Source organism: Cheilinus undulatus, linkage group 23 (genome assembly GCF_018320785.1).
Source record: "Cheilinus undulatus linkage group 23, ASM1832078v1, whole genome shotgun sequence".
Classification (NCBI taxonomy): domain Eukaryota; kingdom Metazoa; phylum Chordata; class Actinopteri; order Labriformes; family Labridae; genus Cheilinus; species Cheilinus undulatus.
Window position 1 is genome coordinate 8004241 of NC_054887.1, and position 18687 is coordinate 8022927.

Here is an 18687-nt window from a genome sequence, read left to right on the forward strand (position 1 = left end):
AAAGATTATACAAAACAAAACTGACTATTATGACTCACAGTCATACATGCCAACAAAACACATTATAAAAGGTTTATATGTGCATTATTTTATCAGTACAATTCAAGTACAACAAAAGTCTGTATCAATATTGTGCAATTTGTATAAAGTCAACAGTATAAAACTTTTCAGAGAGTTTGCGGAGTCAATGTGTAAACAACAAACATCTCAGTACAAAATCAAAACCTGAGGAAGTCGAAGTCCATATTTAAAAGGTGCTGTCACATTTCATAGAACCACAACCAATCAAAACTGTAAAGACACTGTGAAAATCCACTTTCATTAACTATTGTAGAGGAAATAGCCCATGTATTGCTTTTAAAAACACTGATATGTTTGTGGTGGCAAAAACAGGCACAGCTTCCCTCTAGATTAACAGATGGGACTCCAGTGGGCTCTGATTTATTAAGGTAGTATTGTGGACATCAGAGGTCAGGCTGGTGTGTGTGCCGGTCCCTTTGCACTAAAGATCCCAGCTCCTCCATCTGCTGCTGCTGAGCGTTCTCCAGGTCCTCCAGCCTCCGACGGAGCAGAGACAGCTCTTTCTGATGCTGCTCCTCCTGCAGAACGGAGGAAAAGCAAATGTTATTACAACTGTTACTACAAGCTGTCATGACAGAAGATTTTAAACTTGGACACAATTCTAGTAAAAATCAAAAATACTCATACCTGTTTTAATACTACTCGCGTTCCACATTATTATGCAAACGACGTTTTTCTCTGATTTTCTAAATATCAATGCAAATGACAGTCATAATATTTTTCAAGTCATCAACAGTTAGAGTATAATTCAAATGTTTTTGAACAAACTTCATAATGATAACTATTATTTTTTTAAAAATAAAAACCTCAAAATGCACTTTTCCACATGTTCCACATTATTAAGCAGGCCACAGGTTTCAGCAATATGGGAAAGAAAAAGGATCTCTCTGCTGCTGAAAAGTGTCAAATAGTGTAATGCCTTGGACACGGAATGAAAACATTCAATATTTCAGGAAAAAATAAGCATTATCATCATACTGTGAAGAAATTTGTGGCTGATTCAGAGCACAGATGGGTTTGTGCAGATAAAGACAGGAAGGTTTCTGACAGACAAATACATCAGATTAAGAGAGCAGATGCTAAAATGCCTTACAAAGCAGCAAACAAGTATTTGAAGCTGCTGGTGCCTCTCCCACCAACCTCAAGGTGTAGGATCCTCCAGAGGCTTGCAGTCGTGTATAAACCTACTATTCAGCCCCCCCCAACCAATGCTCACAAGCAGAAATGGTTGCAGTGGGCCCAGAAATACATGAAGACTCATTTTCAAACAGTCTTGTTGACTGATGAGTGCCGTGCAACCCTGGATGGTCCAGATGGAGGAGTAGTGGATGGTTGGTGGATGGCCACCATGTCCCAATGAGGCCGGGACGTCAACAAGGAGGGGGCGGAGTCATGTTTGGGCCGGAATCATGAGGAGAGAGCTGACAGGCCCCTTTAGGGTCCTTGAAGGTATGAAAATGACCTTGGCAAAGTATATAGAGTTTCTGACTGACCACTTTCTTCCATGGTACAAAAAGAGAATTGTGCCTTCTGTAGCAAAATTTTCTTCAAGCATGACAATGCCCACAATCTCATGCTGCAAAGAATACCTCTGTGTCATTGGCTGCTATGGACATAAAAGGAGAGAAACTCATGGTGTGGCCCCCATCCTCCCCTGACCTCAACCCTACTGAGAACCTTTGGAGCATCCTCAAGCTAAAGATCTATGAGGGTGGGAGGCAGTTCACATCAAAACAGCAGCTCTGGGAGGATATTCTGATATCCTGCAAAAAAAAAAAAAATTCTAGCAGAAACTCTCCAAAAACTCACAAGTTCAGTGGATACAAGAATAGTGAAGGTGATATCAAAGAAGGGCTCCTATGTTAACATGGAACTTGTCCTGTTAAGATGTTTTTAATTGAAATAGCTTTGATTTCAGTAAATATGACCTCCTAATGCTGCAATTTCTACAAATGACCATTTTCAGTTCTTTACAACCTATAAAATGTTTTAAAAAACTGTTGTGCTTAATAATGTGGAACAGTGCATTTTGAGGTTTTTATTTTTTAAAAATAATTGTTGTCATTATGAAGTTTGTTCAAAAACATTTGAATTATGCTCTAATGGCTGATGACTTGAAAAATATTCTGACTGTCATTTGCATTAATATTTAGGAAAATCAGAGAAAAATGTCATTTGCATAATAATGTGGAACACGGTGTACAGTAAAAAAATGCCTAATGTGACAAGCCAGACAGACTGTTTACAGATCAATGGCATGGATATATTTCACATCTGGTGTTAAGGACAGGCAGAACCTTTCAAAAAGTAAACTTGAAGGGGTAATGGACAAACTTGTGTTGTCCAGTCCTGATAAAACTTTTGCTGTAGCTGCATCCATGCTAACCTCTTCACCAGCCATTTTCTCTGTCACTTCCACACCTCTAGCTACAGCCTCTTTCATCCAAATGATGCTGACTGGCTCAGTCATTCACAGACCAGGCAGGTACAGTTGAAACCAGAAGTTAACATACACTATATAAAAAGGCACATAAACTTTTTTTCTCACCATCTAACATTAAATCAGATTAAACTTTTCCTGTTTTTGGTCAATTAGGGTTACCAAAATTATTTCTATTTGCTAAATGCCAGAATAATGAGAAAGATCATTTTTTAGACAATTTTTTATTATTTTCTTGAGAGTCAGAAGTTTACATACACTAAGATTACTATGCCTTTAAACAATTTGGGAAAGCCCAGATGATGATGTCATGTCTTTGGAAGCCTCTGATAGGTTTATTGACAACATTTGAGTTAATTAGAGGCACACCTGTGGATGTATTTTAAGGCACACCTGAAACACACTGCTTCTTTGTGTAACATCATGGGAAAATCAAAAGAAATCAGCCAAGATATCAGGAAGAGAATTGTGGACTTGCACAAGTGTGGTTCATCCTTGGGTGCAATTTCCAGATGCCTGAAGGTGCCACGTTCATCTATTCAAACAATTATACGCAAGTATAAACACCATGGGAATGTCCAGCCATCATACCGCTCAGGAAGGAGACGGGTTCTGTGTCCCAGAGATGAATGTGCTTTGGTCCGAAAAGTGCATCTCAACCCAAGAACAAAAGCAAAAGACCTTGTGGAGATGCTGGCTGAAGCTGGTTAAGAGTGTGTCATTATCAACAGTCAAACGAGTCCTGTACTGACATGGGCTGAAAGGCCACTCTCCCAGGAAGAAGCCATTACTCCAAAAGAAACATAAAAAAGCCAGATTACAGTTTGCAAATGCATACAGGGACAAAGACCTTAATTTTTGGAGACATGTTCTGTGGTCTGACAAAACTAAAACTGAACTTTTTGGCCATAATGACCATCGTTACATTTGGAGAAAATAGGGGGAAGCTTGCAAGCCTGAGAACACCATCCCAACTGTGAAACATGGGGGTGGCAGCATCATGTTGTGGGGTTGTTTTGCTGCAGGAGGGACTGGTGCACTTCACAAAATAGATGGCATCATGGGGAAAGAACATTATGTGGAAATACTGAAGCAACATCTCAAGACATCAGCCAGGAAGTTAAAGCTTGGGCGCAAATGGGTTTTCCAAATGGACAATGACCCTAAGCACACTGCCAAACTGGTTACAAAGTGGCTTAAGGATAACAAAGTCAATGTTTTGGAGTGGCCATCACAAAGCCCTGATCTCAATCCCATTGAAAATTTATGGGCAGAGCTGAAAAGGCATGTGCGAGCAAGGCGCCCTACAAACGTGGCTCAGTTACACCAGTTCTGCCAGGAGGAATGGGCCAAAATTCCTGCAACTATTGTGAGAAGCTTGTGGAAGCATATCCAAAACGTTTGACCCAAGTCATACAGTTTGAAGGCAATGCTACCAAATACTAATGAAATGTATGTCAACTTCTGACTCTCAAGAAAATAATAAAAAATTGTCTAAAAAATGATCTCTCTCATTATTCTGGCATTTAGCAAATAGAAATAATTTTGGTAATCCTAATTGACCAAAAGCAGGAAAAGTTTAATCTGATTTAATGTTAGACGGTGAGAAAAAAAAAAGTTTATGTTCCTTTTTATATAGTGTATGTAAACTTCTGGTTTCAACTGTATTTCAGCTTGAAGCTTTGCAAGACGGATCCACCTGATGCAAGACATGACATTGGGTGGATCTATCAACTTTGCAAAGTTAAAAAATACCAGTTCTGGGAAACAAAATATTGCTTAATTTCCTGCTTAAAATTGCATTCAAATGCAAGCAAAGTCCTGAACTGCATTAACAGACTGGAGATTACAGCTAGACTGAAGCCCCCAAAATGCTCTTTATTTATTACCATTTTGCCTATTTTTTTTTTACCTTTGAAAGAATAAAATTCTTAAATGGGAGCCAGCTCCAGTTATTCAGAAAAAGAACCAGCTATTAGAACCCACTCATCCATGAATGATAGATTGCAGCTTTCTTGTAACTTTAGGAGAGTTGTCAGTTTAATGCCCCAAAAGATTGATTTGCTAAATGATAATCACAGAGTCCCAACAACATGGAGAAAGCTTATAAAGAGGCACTGTAAGCTTCTTAGCCCCCCCATTTATCTTTTCACCAGCAGGTTCACTGCACACAGCTTGTAGAGTTACCAAGCCACAGTGAGAGCCCCAGAAATCATGCATGAGCTGTTGTTTGCATATCAGGCAGGTGCGTGAGTTCAGATATCAGGTTGTCACTGAAGAGGCAGTGTTTATGCATAATGTGGAGGCACATACTAAAGGGAATTCACTTGGTATCTAAATGCCTTAACACATTGTTTGCTAATTTAAACAGGGCCAATGTATTGCACATACTTCCTGTTTCCTGTTTAGTTCACTCTTTAGTTCAGTGATACTCAACGCATGGCTCTTGGGTCACATGTGGCTTTTTTGTGATGATTTGTGGCTCTTGTATATCTTAATATGAAATATTATTCCCCAGAAAACCTTATCCACTGCAAGTCAGAATAATCAGTTTGTTTCCCACACGTACACATTTGGTCTTCTATGTCAACCTTATTATTTTGTCCATATATCTCAATTGCCTGTATTTGCAATATTTTTTTACCTTTTTCGCATTTTTTGCCACTTTAATCAATTATCACTGCTTTAAGCCCATTTTTTTTGCCACTTTTATCCCATTTTTGCTATTTACAATTTTGTATCCCTTTATTGCCACTTTTTGCCCATTTAAACTACCTTTTGCCATTGAATGATGCTTTTCTGTTCACATTTTTGCCACTCTTTGGTGTTTTTTGCCCATTTTAATCACTTCTCACCCACCTACTTTGTCCCTTGTCACCCATTCATGCCACTTTTTTACCCTTTTTGCCACCTTTAACTTATTTTTATTGCAACTTCAACCCGTTTTTGCCACTTTCACCACTTAGATTGTGGCTCTTGCAAAGGTATTTTTCACCAATTTGGCTCCTCAGTTGAGAGAGGTTGAGCAACACTGCTTTAGTTCTTTCTGCACATGTCAGGGTTAGCTGGGTGGAGAACTTCCTACCTGCTTGTTCAAAGATTTATTATTAGACAAAGGTACTGGGAGCAAGCAGGGTATTTTCAGGGTAAAGTTGGAGTGAAATTCTCTGCTATTTGGGTTCACACATGCATCTCACTCAGGATATTTTGAAAAGATTTGTCTATCCATGCATCAGTCTTCTTCCACTTATACAGGGCCAGGTCACAGGCTGAGCAAGTCAACCCAGACACCCTAGGTTGTTGCAGTAAAATGCAAAGTTGCTTTGGTGTCAAACTTTCCTTTCATTTCTGCTTGATGTAAATAATTTAAGACCATCGGATTATAAGCGATATTAACTCAAAAGTGATCTCTTTCTCCTTCTTCATTTGGTTATCTGCTTAAAAAAATGTCATTGTGAATTTCCACCAGAAGCATGATGGGAAATAATCTCAAAAGGAATGTATTCTGGTCTTGTAGTTAGTGACCCACAGTCTTTGCAAATTCTTAGTCTGAGCCTTAAAACTCAGCGACTTGTTGAAAAATTGTCTTAAGATGTGAGAAGTTTTCAGGTGTCAGTCTTTTTAGAGTCTTTTAAGAGTTTTTGCAAAGTCCTCTGGTGTAAGGCCAGCATTAGTTACCTGTCTGATGTCTGAACTCCTCACCCCATCTCTATGACTGAGCACAGCCAATCTCTGAAGAAAACTCATTCCACGTATCCACGATCTCATTCTTTCTTCATTACCCAGAGTTCATGACCACAGGTGAGGGTTGGAACATAGATTGACCAGTAAATCAAAAGCTCAAAAAAATCAAAAAATCAAAAAACCAGTGAAGATAATATTAAACAGTGTGTGGCATGTGGTGTTTAACCACAAGCCAACCTCACACAGCAGGCTCTGAGATGTTTTCAGCTGCATGTGTATGACTTCAAATGATCAACCTGACATTAAAGAAAAATCCCTTTATGACCACCGAGAGAGAGCAAGAGGGTAACATTTCTCAGAGTGGAGGTTAGAGAAAAGAGAGTCATTTCATGTTGTCTGAACACAACCTTTTTAAAGCGTTTGCACTTAAGTATTTGTATGATGAACTTTTAAAGTTAGCTCTTATGTAGGAAAGCTCAGTTCACAGCGTGTTCTACTCACTGGTATGTTGGACATTTGTCCATCAGACCCAAGGAGGAGAAAAGGAGTGGGTGTGGAGGTCAGGAAGGCGGGTCCAACATTGTAGGGACCCTGGCCACCCAATAGAAGACGTCTGAACTCATTGTGTCGTCTCTGCAGCTCCTTCAACCGTCTGCTGAGTTGAGCTTGCTCCTCTGAGAAGTTTGAACGTCTAAAGAAAGACAAAATAGGACTTTTTTTTCTCATATCAACTCCACTTTGGCACCTTTCAATCATAAAAATCAGAACTCACTTCTTAGCTGCGGCAGCTTCTAGTTCCACCTCTTCTATTTTGGCCTCCAGCAGCTGGATTTTATCTTTCAACCTCTTCTCTCTGTTCTCCGTCTGTGTTTTTCTCTGTACAACAAACACACATGCACAAACACAGATAAGAAGCCAGCAAGCTGCAGAGGGACAAAACAATCTTTCTGAACCCTGTTTTGGTGTCAGAAAGCCATAAAAGGAAGTACAAGGAGGAAGAATGAGCAAACCAACACCAAGGTATTACTGGCTTAAATAGTCTGACTGCAGGGTCAAAAAGGCATTACTCATTAGACTTACTCAGTATATTGTGAGACATAACATCAGTCATGTGTGAGCCTATCATCTTTAACTGGTAGGTTGCAGATTTTTCAGTCTTTCACTTCCTTTGTGTTTCATGTATCTTAAACTTCATATCACAAATTCTTGTCATGCATTTTCATCAGCTGCTGAAGTCAAAGACAGTATTGAGCAGTACCTTCTTCTGAGCCCCTGCTGCCCTCTGCAGCTTCTCTTTTGCCTGAGAGTATTTCTGCTGTAGCTCAGCCTCTCGCTCCTGCAGCTTGTGTTTCTCCTCCAACCACTCCACCCGACGGTCCTCCACCATCCTGTAGAGGAGGAACCACACAGTGACGACAGAAGACAAGGGGTCATGTTTTTACTAGAGCTGATTCGTCTACAGCACCTACCTCTCTGCCTCGTATTGGCTTTTCTCAGCCTGTCCCCTGGCCGTTCTCAGCTCCTCTCTCACTTCCTCCAGGGTTTCTTTCAGTCGCTGGTTTGTCGCTTTTAGGTCACTCTCAGAGTGAGAAATAGTCCCCAGCTGGAGACCGAGCTCCTGGTTCTGCTGTTGGACCAAACAAACAAAACTTGCATTTACTCTAGGAATACAAAAACTCCCCTGTATTTGTGAGATACATTTGAGTAAAAGTCAACTTTTTTGTGCAACAGGCTGCTAGAAGCTTTCTTAATATTTCAATCACTAGGCGTACAGTGACTATAAAAAAGTATTCATCCTCTTGGATGTTTCACCCTTTTATTGATTTTATAAATCAATTATGGTCAATATAATTTGGCTTTTTGACAAAACAAACTCTAACAGATTTCTACAATTTGATGTCAGTTAAAATAAAACTATGCATGTAATCTCACAATTAGTGAAATGGGGATCACCTGAGTGCAGTGAATGTGTCTCAAGTGATTGCAGTTTAAAGACACCTGTGTCTGAAAGGTCCAGTCACCTGTATATCAGTATTCCTGCCTACCATTACACCATGAAGACAAAAGAACAATCCAAGCACTCACAGAAAAGGTTATTGAAAACTGTAAGTCAGGGGATGGATACAAAAAAATCCAAGGCAGTGAACATCCTCCTGAGTTCAGTTAAATCCAGCATCAAGAAATGGAAGGAATATGGCACATGTGTAAATCTGCCTAGATCAGGCCGTCCTCAGAAACTGAGAGACCGTTCAAGAAGGAGACTAGTGAGAGGCCACCAAGACACCTATGATTACTCTGAATGAGTTACAAGCTTCAGCAGCTGAGATGGGAGAGACTCTGAATACAATTTTTGCCTGAGTATTTCACTAGTCAAAGCTTTATGGGAGAGTGGCAAAGAGAAAACTGCTGTTAAATCTCAACTAGAGTTCATCAAAAGGCATGTGGGAAACTCCATAATGAAGAAGGAAAAAGTTCTTTGGTCTGAGACTAAAATGGTGCTTTTTGGCCATTAGATAAGATGCTATGTTTGGTGGACACCCTCAACTACACATCACCACAAACACTCCATTCCCACTGTGAAGCATGGTGATGGCAGCATCATGCTGTGGAGATTCTTCTCAGCTGCCAGCCCTGGAAGACTTATTAAGGTAGCGGGTATAATGAACGCACAAAATATAGGAAAATCCTGAAGGAGAGTCTTACTCAGTCTGCAAGAGAACTACAGCTTGGGAGGAGATTTATTTTCCACCAATACAATGACATGAAGCACACAGTTAAAGCAACACCGAAATGGTTTACAGACAACAAGGTAAATGTTCTGGAGTGGCCAAGTGAAAGCCAAGACCTCATTTCAAAAGAGAATTTGCAGCTGGATTTAAAAAGGGCTGTTCGCGCCTGATCCCTTTGCAACCTAAAGGCGGTCTACACCTAACCACTTTGCCTCCGATTTCAACGTCGCTGACAAAATTCCAAAGTCAGAGTAAAATCACTGGAGACTTGCAAAATCTGTCTCAGTCGTTAGGTGTAAGGTGGTCATAAGACTGGATTGATAGCAGTTTTAAGGCGGTCTTTCTTTAGTGTTGGCGCTACGAGAATATCAGACATCATTGATATTATTATACACTAGAGAAGCTGAAATCAACTTACACGCTGTAGGTCAGAAATTTGTCCTTTCTGTCGCTCCAGTTCCTCAATCTTTGAGCTTTGCTTCTGTAGTTTGGTTCTGTAAGACAGGATTTTATTAATGAAAGGATTCATCTAGAAATAACTGCATAACATCTGTGCAAAAGAAATGACTAAGCTTTGAATTTCATACAATACAATAAAAAAAGACTGTTTAAAAATGGTGCAAAGTCTTCACAATCCTGTAATGTTTTATTTATAGCAGTTTAGCACAGGATGTTTGTGTAGCAACCACAAACCACTGTGGCTGTCACACACGGAGTGTTGTGTCACAGAAACCCCCTCCTATTACCTTTCATATAACTACTTTATAGATGATAAATTTTTGCCTCAACATGAATAATTAAGGGACATTAATCTGAAGATAATGAGGATAAGGATGACAGAGGTTTGGGGTGGGGTATAAACGTTTTGTGTAAAGCTGACCTGAGGTTCTGCAGCTCACTACGAGCCGACTCCTCTCCCTGTGTGGCATTACGAAGACGCTCCTCCCATTCCTCTTTGTAGTCCTTGCTGGCAGCGTCCTGCAGCACCCTCTGCTTTTCAAGATTAGCAAGTTGCTTCTCCAACTCCAGCCTAGCAAATGCAAACATTAAGTTTCCTTCAAAATTACACTAAAATAGAGAAAATTATAAATTAATAAAGTAACAAGATGCTAGTATGAGAATTGAGAATTCATCTTAGATTTTCAACAGTTTAAGCATTTTTACAGAAAACTCAACATCACTGACTGACTTCTGATACAAATCCAGCAGATGACTGAAATCAGCCCCTAAAATGAGACGAGGCTCTTCCTCACTTTTCTTCGTGCAACAGGGCCGTCTTGCTGAACTCCTCTTCTCGGGCGGACTGCACCTTCCGGACGATCTCCCTCTCTTTTTCCACCAGAGCTTCTTTGTGCCGCTCCACTGTAAAATTCAGGATCTCCAAGTCTGTTTGTAGGACTGAGACAAATAAGGGGGGAAATGGTTCAAACACACACAATTCAAGTTTTCCTAATTCTTCAGATGGCAAATAAAATACAAAATAAGAGCCTAGATGTGAAATTAATAGTTTACTTAAGTAAAATCAAATAATCTTTACAATACAGGACACAAACATTACACAGCATCCATTTAATGACTGAACATAAAATCAAATAAGGATAAGAGAAGTAGTGTGAGTGTTTGTGTATTTCATACCATCAATCTGTCCTTTCAGTGCATCTCTCTCCCTCTCCAAATCCCCTTTAGAGCGTGTGCACTCAAGTTTGATCTCGGTCACCTCCAGTTTATGTGAATGCTTCAGACTTTCAACCTGAGAACCAGAAAAACAAAAATTAGATCCTTTTTCAGATTTTAAAGCTTTAGTACACAAGTAAGTTGCAAGAAATGAGTTTTACTGGGCAACTGAAGAAAACTGAACAAACTCTTGTTCCTCTTCAACTTGGTAGCAGCCAATCAGCAGAAGGTAAACACACTGACTGACTACACCTGAGTTCATCTGTCCCAATCAACCATTAACAATGCGCCTTCAGTGATGACCTGAGCTCAGTTCAGACATCATATGTGGCTTTTTACCATATCTTGGTAACCCTGCAAGCAAAGAGTAGAGAAGCCACTGGTAATAAGACTGACATGCTAGCCTCTAAGCCACAAGCAAAGAGGCTAGCAGTGCCTCTTTAACAGCTTTTCTCCCTCATGTCATAAACATGCTTTTAAATGATTGCGGGATATGCTATTTATAAAATAAATCTTGTGGGTGCTTGTTGAATTGTAAAAGACTACTAAATTCAAGGGAGTCATGATGTGTCGATTGAAGACCAGCTGGTTCTAAGAGATGGCTCTTTTTGTGAATGATGGGAGCCAGTGCCTGTTTGAGAGGTGGTTTCTTGTTCTTTTTCTTTTTTTTTTATTTTAAAGACTTAATAGGCAAAGCTGTCCCAAATGAGGAGCAATTTAGGGACCAAGAGACCAGCTCTTATCACTGAAACAGGAATTAACCCATACCTCTGAAAAGACCTGCAATTGTCAGCTCCCAGGCATCCCAGACCTCCTCCACAAATAGTCTGAGCTATCAGATATCAAATCATTTTAGTACACATTGAGGTGCATCCACACAAAGCATTAAGGATAACTACTTGGTATCCTAATGCCAAAAACAGATAAATCCCTGGTGACACACTGTTTAAATGGGTTTAAAGAGGACAGCATTTATTTCTGGAAATATCCCTATTATCTTTAATATTTTTTGACAAAGCATTGGAAGCTTTTATTGTGACAGACTTAACAGGAATATACCGTGTCTAGCAACAGAAACTTTGCTAACCAATAGCAGCTCAACACTAACAGACATGAGGGATTAAACTGTTTTTGCTTGTAGAGAGACAGACACAGTCCGCTTCTTTTAATCATCTAGGACTAAAGAAAAGTGAAAATACCTTCAGCAGGTTAGATATTTGTTCCTGAAGCATCTGGTTCAAGTGAAAAATAGACTCATTCTATTAGCCTGCCCCTTAACCTCACAGTGATCTATAATCAGAACGAAGCTGCCTGGCCCTAGAGTAGTAGTACTAGAGTAGAGACAAAGTCTGCTTTCTGGCTCAAATCTCTCAGTTATTAAAATTTTAATGACCACCATGACTGATTTGGCAAATTTACCTTACAATGAACCAAAAAAAACAGCATTTAACTGACTGTTAACTTTCAATGAAGGCAGTGATATCAGCTAACAACAGACTGTACTGAAATGAACTGCTCAGTGAGTTTATGTCGTAGCATTAGGGGTGGGGAAATTCCCCATAAAGGGCTGGTGACATCATCAGCTCCTATATTTGCCCCGCCCACGTTAAACCAAGCCAGGAAAGGAGTGAAAAACTTCCTAATCGTCTTAATCCAAAATTTTGTCACATGTAGATCACAGTGTCTTCACATGTTTACAGCATGTTTATTCTAACATTAAACATCTTAGACGTCAAAGAGCTGTGTACCTTGGAGGTGAGAGAGTTGACCTCTCTCTCAGCTTTGTGCAGGCGGACAGTGAGCTGACTGTTCTGCTCGTTGCTTGCGTGAAGCTCACTCTCCATCCGCTCCAGCTGCAGACGCAACGACTGACGCTCCGCCTGTCACACCAACCAATCAGATAAATCCATCACAGAAAAGACATATCACCTCTTTCATAGATAGCCCAGTCATAATCAAATGAACATCAAGTAGCTGCCGCATCAAAAAGAAAGGTAGAAATAAAGGGTTTCCTAGTGCTGTTACTCTACAGGCCTGCTCTGTCTCACCTCCAGCGACTTCACCTCCGCCTGAGACTCTAAGAGCTGTCTGATCTGGATGCGTTGGACGCTCTCAGCTTGTTGGCCTGAGTTTTCTTTCTGGGCGTGGAGCTCAGCCACCTCTGCTTCCAAGTTCTTTAACCTCAGGTGGAGCTGGGCTTTCTCTCGCAGCAGTGCCTCCACTCGTTTCCCATCACGCATTGGGTCTGAACTCTGGTACTGAGCCACCATGTCTTCCTTGTCCCTCTCCAGACGAGAGATCTGACGACAAAAAGGTGCTCATTTAGATAAATATCGACATTTATTATAGGGCAAAACAGTAACCAGACACTTTCAGCAGCTAAATGCTTCTACAATATCAAACATGTTTTCACTCAGGTAAGTCCTTCTAGGATGGTTAAGGCATCATGGCTAATAATCAAATAGTATATAGAGAAAATTAACCCACTTCTGCTCCATAGCGTATCTTCTTCTCCTCCAGCTCACGAGCGTGTTCTTCTTTCTGGTGCTCAAACTGTGTCTTCAGTAAGGTGTTCTCATATCGCAGCTTGTTGTACTCAGATCTGTACTTCTCTGCTTCCTACAAGGATGCACAAGTACAGAGAAGAGAGGGAGCAATCAAGCAGACAAAATGGAAATTACATTATCCCACTCAAAGCAAAGACTTTCAAAATGGTTTTCAAAAGGCAATCAACACCAATCTCTTGACTGTTGCTACGGACTCAAAGCCACAGCTGCTAATGCCAACATGAGAGAAGAATATTTGATGATAATAACAGGATAATCCCTCATCAGTAGACAGCGTTTCAAGGCAATTTAGAAACTAAAACATGTCATTGGTTTGCAGCTATTGATGTCCTCCCTGCAGTCAATAATTCTTTGAAGGCACAGGTACAATTTTAGAGTGTTTTTTAACTAAACCTTGCTTGTAGAAGGTTTTGTGTTGCAACCACATGTTGCAGTTTTTACAGGTTTGGTACAGTGTGCCCCAGGGGTCAGTTTTGGGAACAATTTTATTTTTTGCACATGTTTCGCCTGATGCATATAATACAAAGGCATGGTGTTTTATCTAATCTCTATGCTGATGACACACAGTTTTACCTGTCTGTTAAAGCCACTGACCCTGGGAAGTTGAGTGCTTTAAACAACTGTATGTTGATATTGAAGACTGGATGTCAGAGAATTTCCTGCAGTTGAATAAACTGAGGTCCTGGTAATTGGGTCCCAAAACATATTCTGCCATCTGCTGGTCCCTTAGTGGACTGCATTACACTAACTGCAAGGAATCTCAGCATATAGTTTGACAGCTATTTGTATTTCAAGCAGCAAACGACAAAACTTGTACAGTCCTGTTTTTAATCACCTCAGAAATACCAGAAGCTCAGCTGAAAACTAAGGGGGACAGAGCATTTTCTATCCGTGCACCAAAGCTCTGAACAACCTGCCTGAGGAAATCAGGTCGGTTGACTCTATGCTTTCCTTTAAGTCACTTAAAAAAAACACTTTTTTGACCGAGGTCTTTTTCCTGACTTTATGTAGGAGTTGAATACAATGTGACATACTTCTTTTGTCTTACCAGGTTTTATGCACCAAGCTGGTGCATAAAAAAAAATTGGCCCCATAGAATTTGCTGATATTAATCTGATCTGCTGTACATGTTTAATGTTCTGTGAAGCACTTTTTATCATCTGTTTTAAAAAGTGTTTTAAAAATAAAGATTTATTATAATTACTACTATCATTATTATTTTAACACAAAGAAAACTGCTAGCACTAACATCTTTCATTCATGACATAGTAACACAAAGACTTACTGACCTCCTCCAGTTGATTATATCTCTCTCTGACTGGAACCTCCATCTCCTGCTGTACCTGAGCTCTGAGCAGCTCCAGCCGCTGGGGAGTCATCACCTGATCGACAAAAAACACGTTTAAAATCTCAAAAATCTGAGCCTCATCAGGTCAAGGCCCCTTAAACATGATTTTTACTTCTTTAAAAATTATATATTCATATATGTTCATGCTTCTGACAAGGAAATACAATAAGCATCTGCCAAATTAAGCGTTAAGTATTGGCTGATTCTGATCAGCTGGCACCAGGGCAGATACGCTACAGTATCTAGGGATGCACAGGAGCATCAAATTAACATTGGTAGCGGCCAATATCAGTCCTGTTGACATGAAATGATGGTGCTACTTTTCACTATCTTTTCTCCCTCATTAATTCAGACCCTGCATTTAAAGCCAACAGGGCTATACCGTTACGTAATAAAAGCTGCTTTGATTGAAAAGATTCTTCCCAAGTCTCTGGCTGCGTATAGGGTTAGGTCGAGGGTGCAAACACTCAATAGCAAAAACATATGGTGCTAAAAAAGCTGCACACCGCTGCACAGAGACCGCAAATGGTTCAACACAATACCAATCATCACACGTGAAGACCGTTTAAACCTTTTCTCCAAACTACAACTTTTCCAACTCCACCTTCATGCTATATTAGCAAAAGGCTCACATGCTTTGAAACGGCAATGTTTTATAAGTACAAGTAGATAGATTTTGCATTGGTCGTGATACTGGTTTCAGTGCACCCCTTTATGATAGCGTCATTGTACTGGCATTTTTAGAAATTATTCAAATTGTTTTAAGTATTGCATTGTTCTCAAATTTGCATTTACCCTCTTTCTGCTCATTCTAATCCATCTATTCATCTCTAGTGCTCTTTCTTCTCTCTTTTGTTGCCTTTGAAAGAAAAAAAATACACAAGCAAACACAGATTTTAACTCAGAAGATATTCTTCTTTCCATGTTTTGTTTACCCTCATTCGAAGCTCCTCCACCTCTCTGGTTTTGTCCTGCAGTTCACCTTGAAGCTCAGCCAACAGCAGCTGCATTTTCTCCTGGTCGGCCTGCTTGTCGCCCCACAGGCGCTTCAGTTCACCCTGTGCTTGGATGAGCTTATCCTGTAAACTGCAAAAATTAAATAAAGTTAGAGCACTTGAGACTAAGCAAGTTAAAAGAATGATGAAAAAATAAGCATGATTTTTTTTCCCAGGCTGTTAAATTGCAGATTTTTTTTTTTTTTTGATTGTCAAATGTTTAAACTGGTTTAGCCAGACCTTGTGTGTTCAGCTTTCAGTGTCTGGTAATTTTTCCGGTGGATTTCACACTTCATCTTCTCGTCAATCAGCATCTTCTGCAGCTCCATCTCTGCCCCTCCGAGCCCAGCAGACAGCCCCAGCATGGCAGCAGACCGCCCCATCCCTGACTCCAAGTTTGGGACCAGTGGAGGTGACTGGTCGAGGACTGAAGAAGTCATCTCACCTCTGCAGGAAAGAGCTGAAGACAGGAGAAGATGAAGAAATCAATGTATCTGTATCTATAAAACAGTACACGGTGTGTCAGCGACTGCTCAGTCTTTTAAATGAGACAGAAACTGTCTGGACTCAGTCTTTGACGGTGAGGAGCTTTAAGAGGGAAAATGAGCTTTGTTGACGGTTAGTTACCATGGTGGCTTTAAGAGGAGTCCCAAAGCTACTACGGTAATCACAACCACTCAGCAGATAGAGCAAGTCTGAGTCAATCTCAAGTGATTAGTTCCCTGTTGTAGTCTGAATGCCTCTTCTTAACACTTCAGCCTCTTAACATCCTTTCTATCTCTGAGGCTATTTTTAGACCAGTGACCTTGGTCAGACATAATTCAATTTCTACATATTATCATCCAAGTACACACTGTTTCACATCTTTAAAACAAATACAAAAGATACAGGTGGAATGACTGCCACAAAACTAAACACAACCTCATACAGCGTGAAGGATGGCCTTTGTTGACATCTGCCTCCCTTCAGATATATAACCAGACTATGGTTAACCATAGCAACCAAAGTCTGGTTACACAAAACCTAGCATCACTGTCAATAAATGTGACAGGGGACCATTATATTGTGTACTGACTGTGGCTTTTGATTATAATTCTTGTTTTCAAATATCGCGCTCTCTGTTATGCTAACTAGCAAGCTAACTTTTCCTGGCAGCCACTTTTATGCGTCCGTTATCGGACACTTCCTCTTGTATGCCAAGCCGTGTAAACAGACTGTAAAAACTCATGAGGTAAATTCGCATACGTGGATTTAATACGCTCTAAAACCTGTCACTACATTCAAAGCTTTACAAGTACTTGTTAGCAACTACTACAGAATGTTATCGATGGCAAAAATACCTGAAATTAGCTTGTAATATAGCTACTATTATGTAGCAAACCGGCGCATATTTAACCTGCAAACAACTAAATACGCTCCAGAAAAGTGTTGGTGAATTGTGGACAAGTATGCGTAACTTTACAGGCTCTTACCTCTTCTTACTTGGATTTTTTTCTTTCCTTTCCTTTCTATTTACGTTGCTAGCAAATGCTAGCCAGCTAATCTATAAACTACAAACTGTGGGATCATGGGAAATATTTTCCCAGGGTGCATTTCTCTCCCAGAGAGATTCTCAGGCGCATCTTTCGCGCGCATAGACTGAAGACTTCTTGTGTATATTCTGCAGAAAATGTGATAAACGTAAAGAAGAGGAAGGAAAGGATGCAATATATTTAAATCAGACAAACCTAATCATGATTACGGTTTAACGGCTACACTGTTTATTATAAAAAACGAACACTGATTACCATAAAATGCAGCGAATTATGAAAGTTTTGAACTGTGTATTTCTTTACTAAAAGGTGCAAATATTAAGCGGCATAGAAAAATACATTTTTTTAGTACTGATTTAGAAAATAACAGTTTCCAAAAATATGTTTTTCCCTTATTTGGAAAAAAAAAAAAAAAAATATATATATATATATATATATATATATATATATATATATATATAATTTCACTTTTTGTATTTTACTATATTTATCTATGCCACCAATGCCCTTATATATAATAAAATATATCATATAAAAATAAAATATATATATGTAAATAAGGTGGATAGGATCTTTACAAAGAGCAGTGGTGGCATTATTGTAAACTTAAATGCTTTTGTGTAGGCATTTAAAGTATTAATTAATACATCATTATCTGCAGCCCTTTATGTGAGTATGTAATTGCACAGCCTAACATGATTGCGATTAGGTTATATGTGTAGCACTTTAATTCCTACCCCTGTGTCTACATATTCTGGTGTAGCTGATAAAAGAGGAAGAAATGTCAAAAATGTTAGAAGGGGAGAAGCAGGATGGCATATTAGACGCCAGGAAGACACCAGGAGATTTGTGGGAGAGCTCAAACCTCAGCTGGTTTTACTTTGTATCAAATTATAAAATGACTGGAAGATATAAAGCCTATATTAATGCACAATCCCATTGTGATTTAAACAAAACTTAAGGAGTCAAACAAAGTTCAAAAAAGGAAGAAAGAGCAGAATACTACAAGTGAAGAAAGGACAAAGTGAGGGGTGATATCAATGAGAACCATTAAGTAACAGAGGACAGACAGACAATGTCTGCTTTTTTAAAGTAGACTTCAAATATTCCAAAACTTTGGGGACAGACAGTAAATATAACTAAACTCTACATAATACCCAAAGTTGGTCTTTGGGGTTTGTTACTTCTTAATCTTGTCTGCTGAATCTACAATTCTCTATAAATTGACTGTAATTTTGGGACCTTTGAATTCCTCTATTTAGCGGAAAACAAGCTTATCCTGAAATGTTCAAAGACATGTATGTCAGGAAAGCAGTTTTACATGACCAAAAAATACTGACACCATGCCATTTCTGCCATCAGCTGTGTTACCAGTACAGTCTACAACTATACTATTAATAAGGTCATAATATTTACTGTCGGTCTTTTCTTGAATCATCTCACACACAAAGAACAAATAACTGAACATTTTACATCCCTTATGTACCCTTTTTAAATGCATATTTAAAAAGGAACAAGACAATAATGCAGATCAAGCAGAGACTTGATATTTGATAGAAACTGGTTCATTTCTCCGCTCTGGTTTCATCAGGTTGAGTTCAGATATAATGGAAGAGGAGGAAAATAACGACAAAACT

The 18687-nt window shown here is 39.4% G+C and overlaps 1 protein-coding gene across 1 annotated transcript; it reads right to left on the minus strand.

The window, feature by feature from the left end:
• Nucleotides 1-72: 72 nt before the first annotated feature.
• cep83 (centrosomal protein 83) lies at nucleotides 73-17078 on the minus strand. The gene is made up of 16 exons (XM_041780583.1): nucleotides 16991-17078; nucleotides 15759-15978; nucleotides 15459-15609; nucleotides 14465-14557; nucleotides 13096-13227; nucleotides 12657-12908; nucleotides 12357-12488; nucleotides 10570-10684; nucleotides 10188-10332; nucleotides 9815-9964; nucleotides 9353-9428; nucleotides 7675-7832; nucleotides 7464-7593; nucleotides 6978-7081; nucleotides 6707-6896; nucleotides 73-599 (listed from the first exon to the last, which is right to left on the minus strand). Exons 2-16 carry the CDS (start codon nucleotides 15956-15958, stop codon nucleotides 465-467), a joined length of 2163 nt encoding a protein of 720 aa, XP_041636517.1. The 5' UTR covers nucleotides 15959-15978; nucleotides 16991-17078; the 3' UTR covers nucleotides 73-464.
• Between the last annotated feature and the right edge of the window lie 1609 nt (nucleotides 17079-18687).

Bases quoted from the DNA above. Each gene is read 5' to 3' on its own strand.
- cep83 (XM_041780583.1), bottom strand. From the start codon at position 15,958: ATGACTTCTTCAGTCCTCGACCAGTCACCTCCACTGGTCCCAAACTTG. The intron at 10,333-10,569 runs GTATGAAATACA...TATTTGTCTCAG, and splicing joins ACTGAAAGGACAGATTGATG to TCCTACAAACAGACTTGGAG. The intron at 7,082-7,463 runs GTACTGCTCAAT...TTTGTTGTACAG, and splicing joins CAGCAGGGGCTCAGAAGAAG to AGAAAAACACAGACGGAGAA.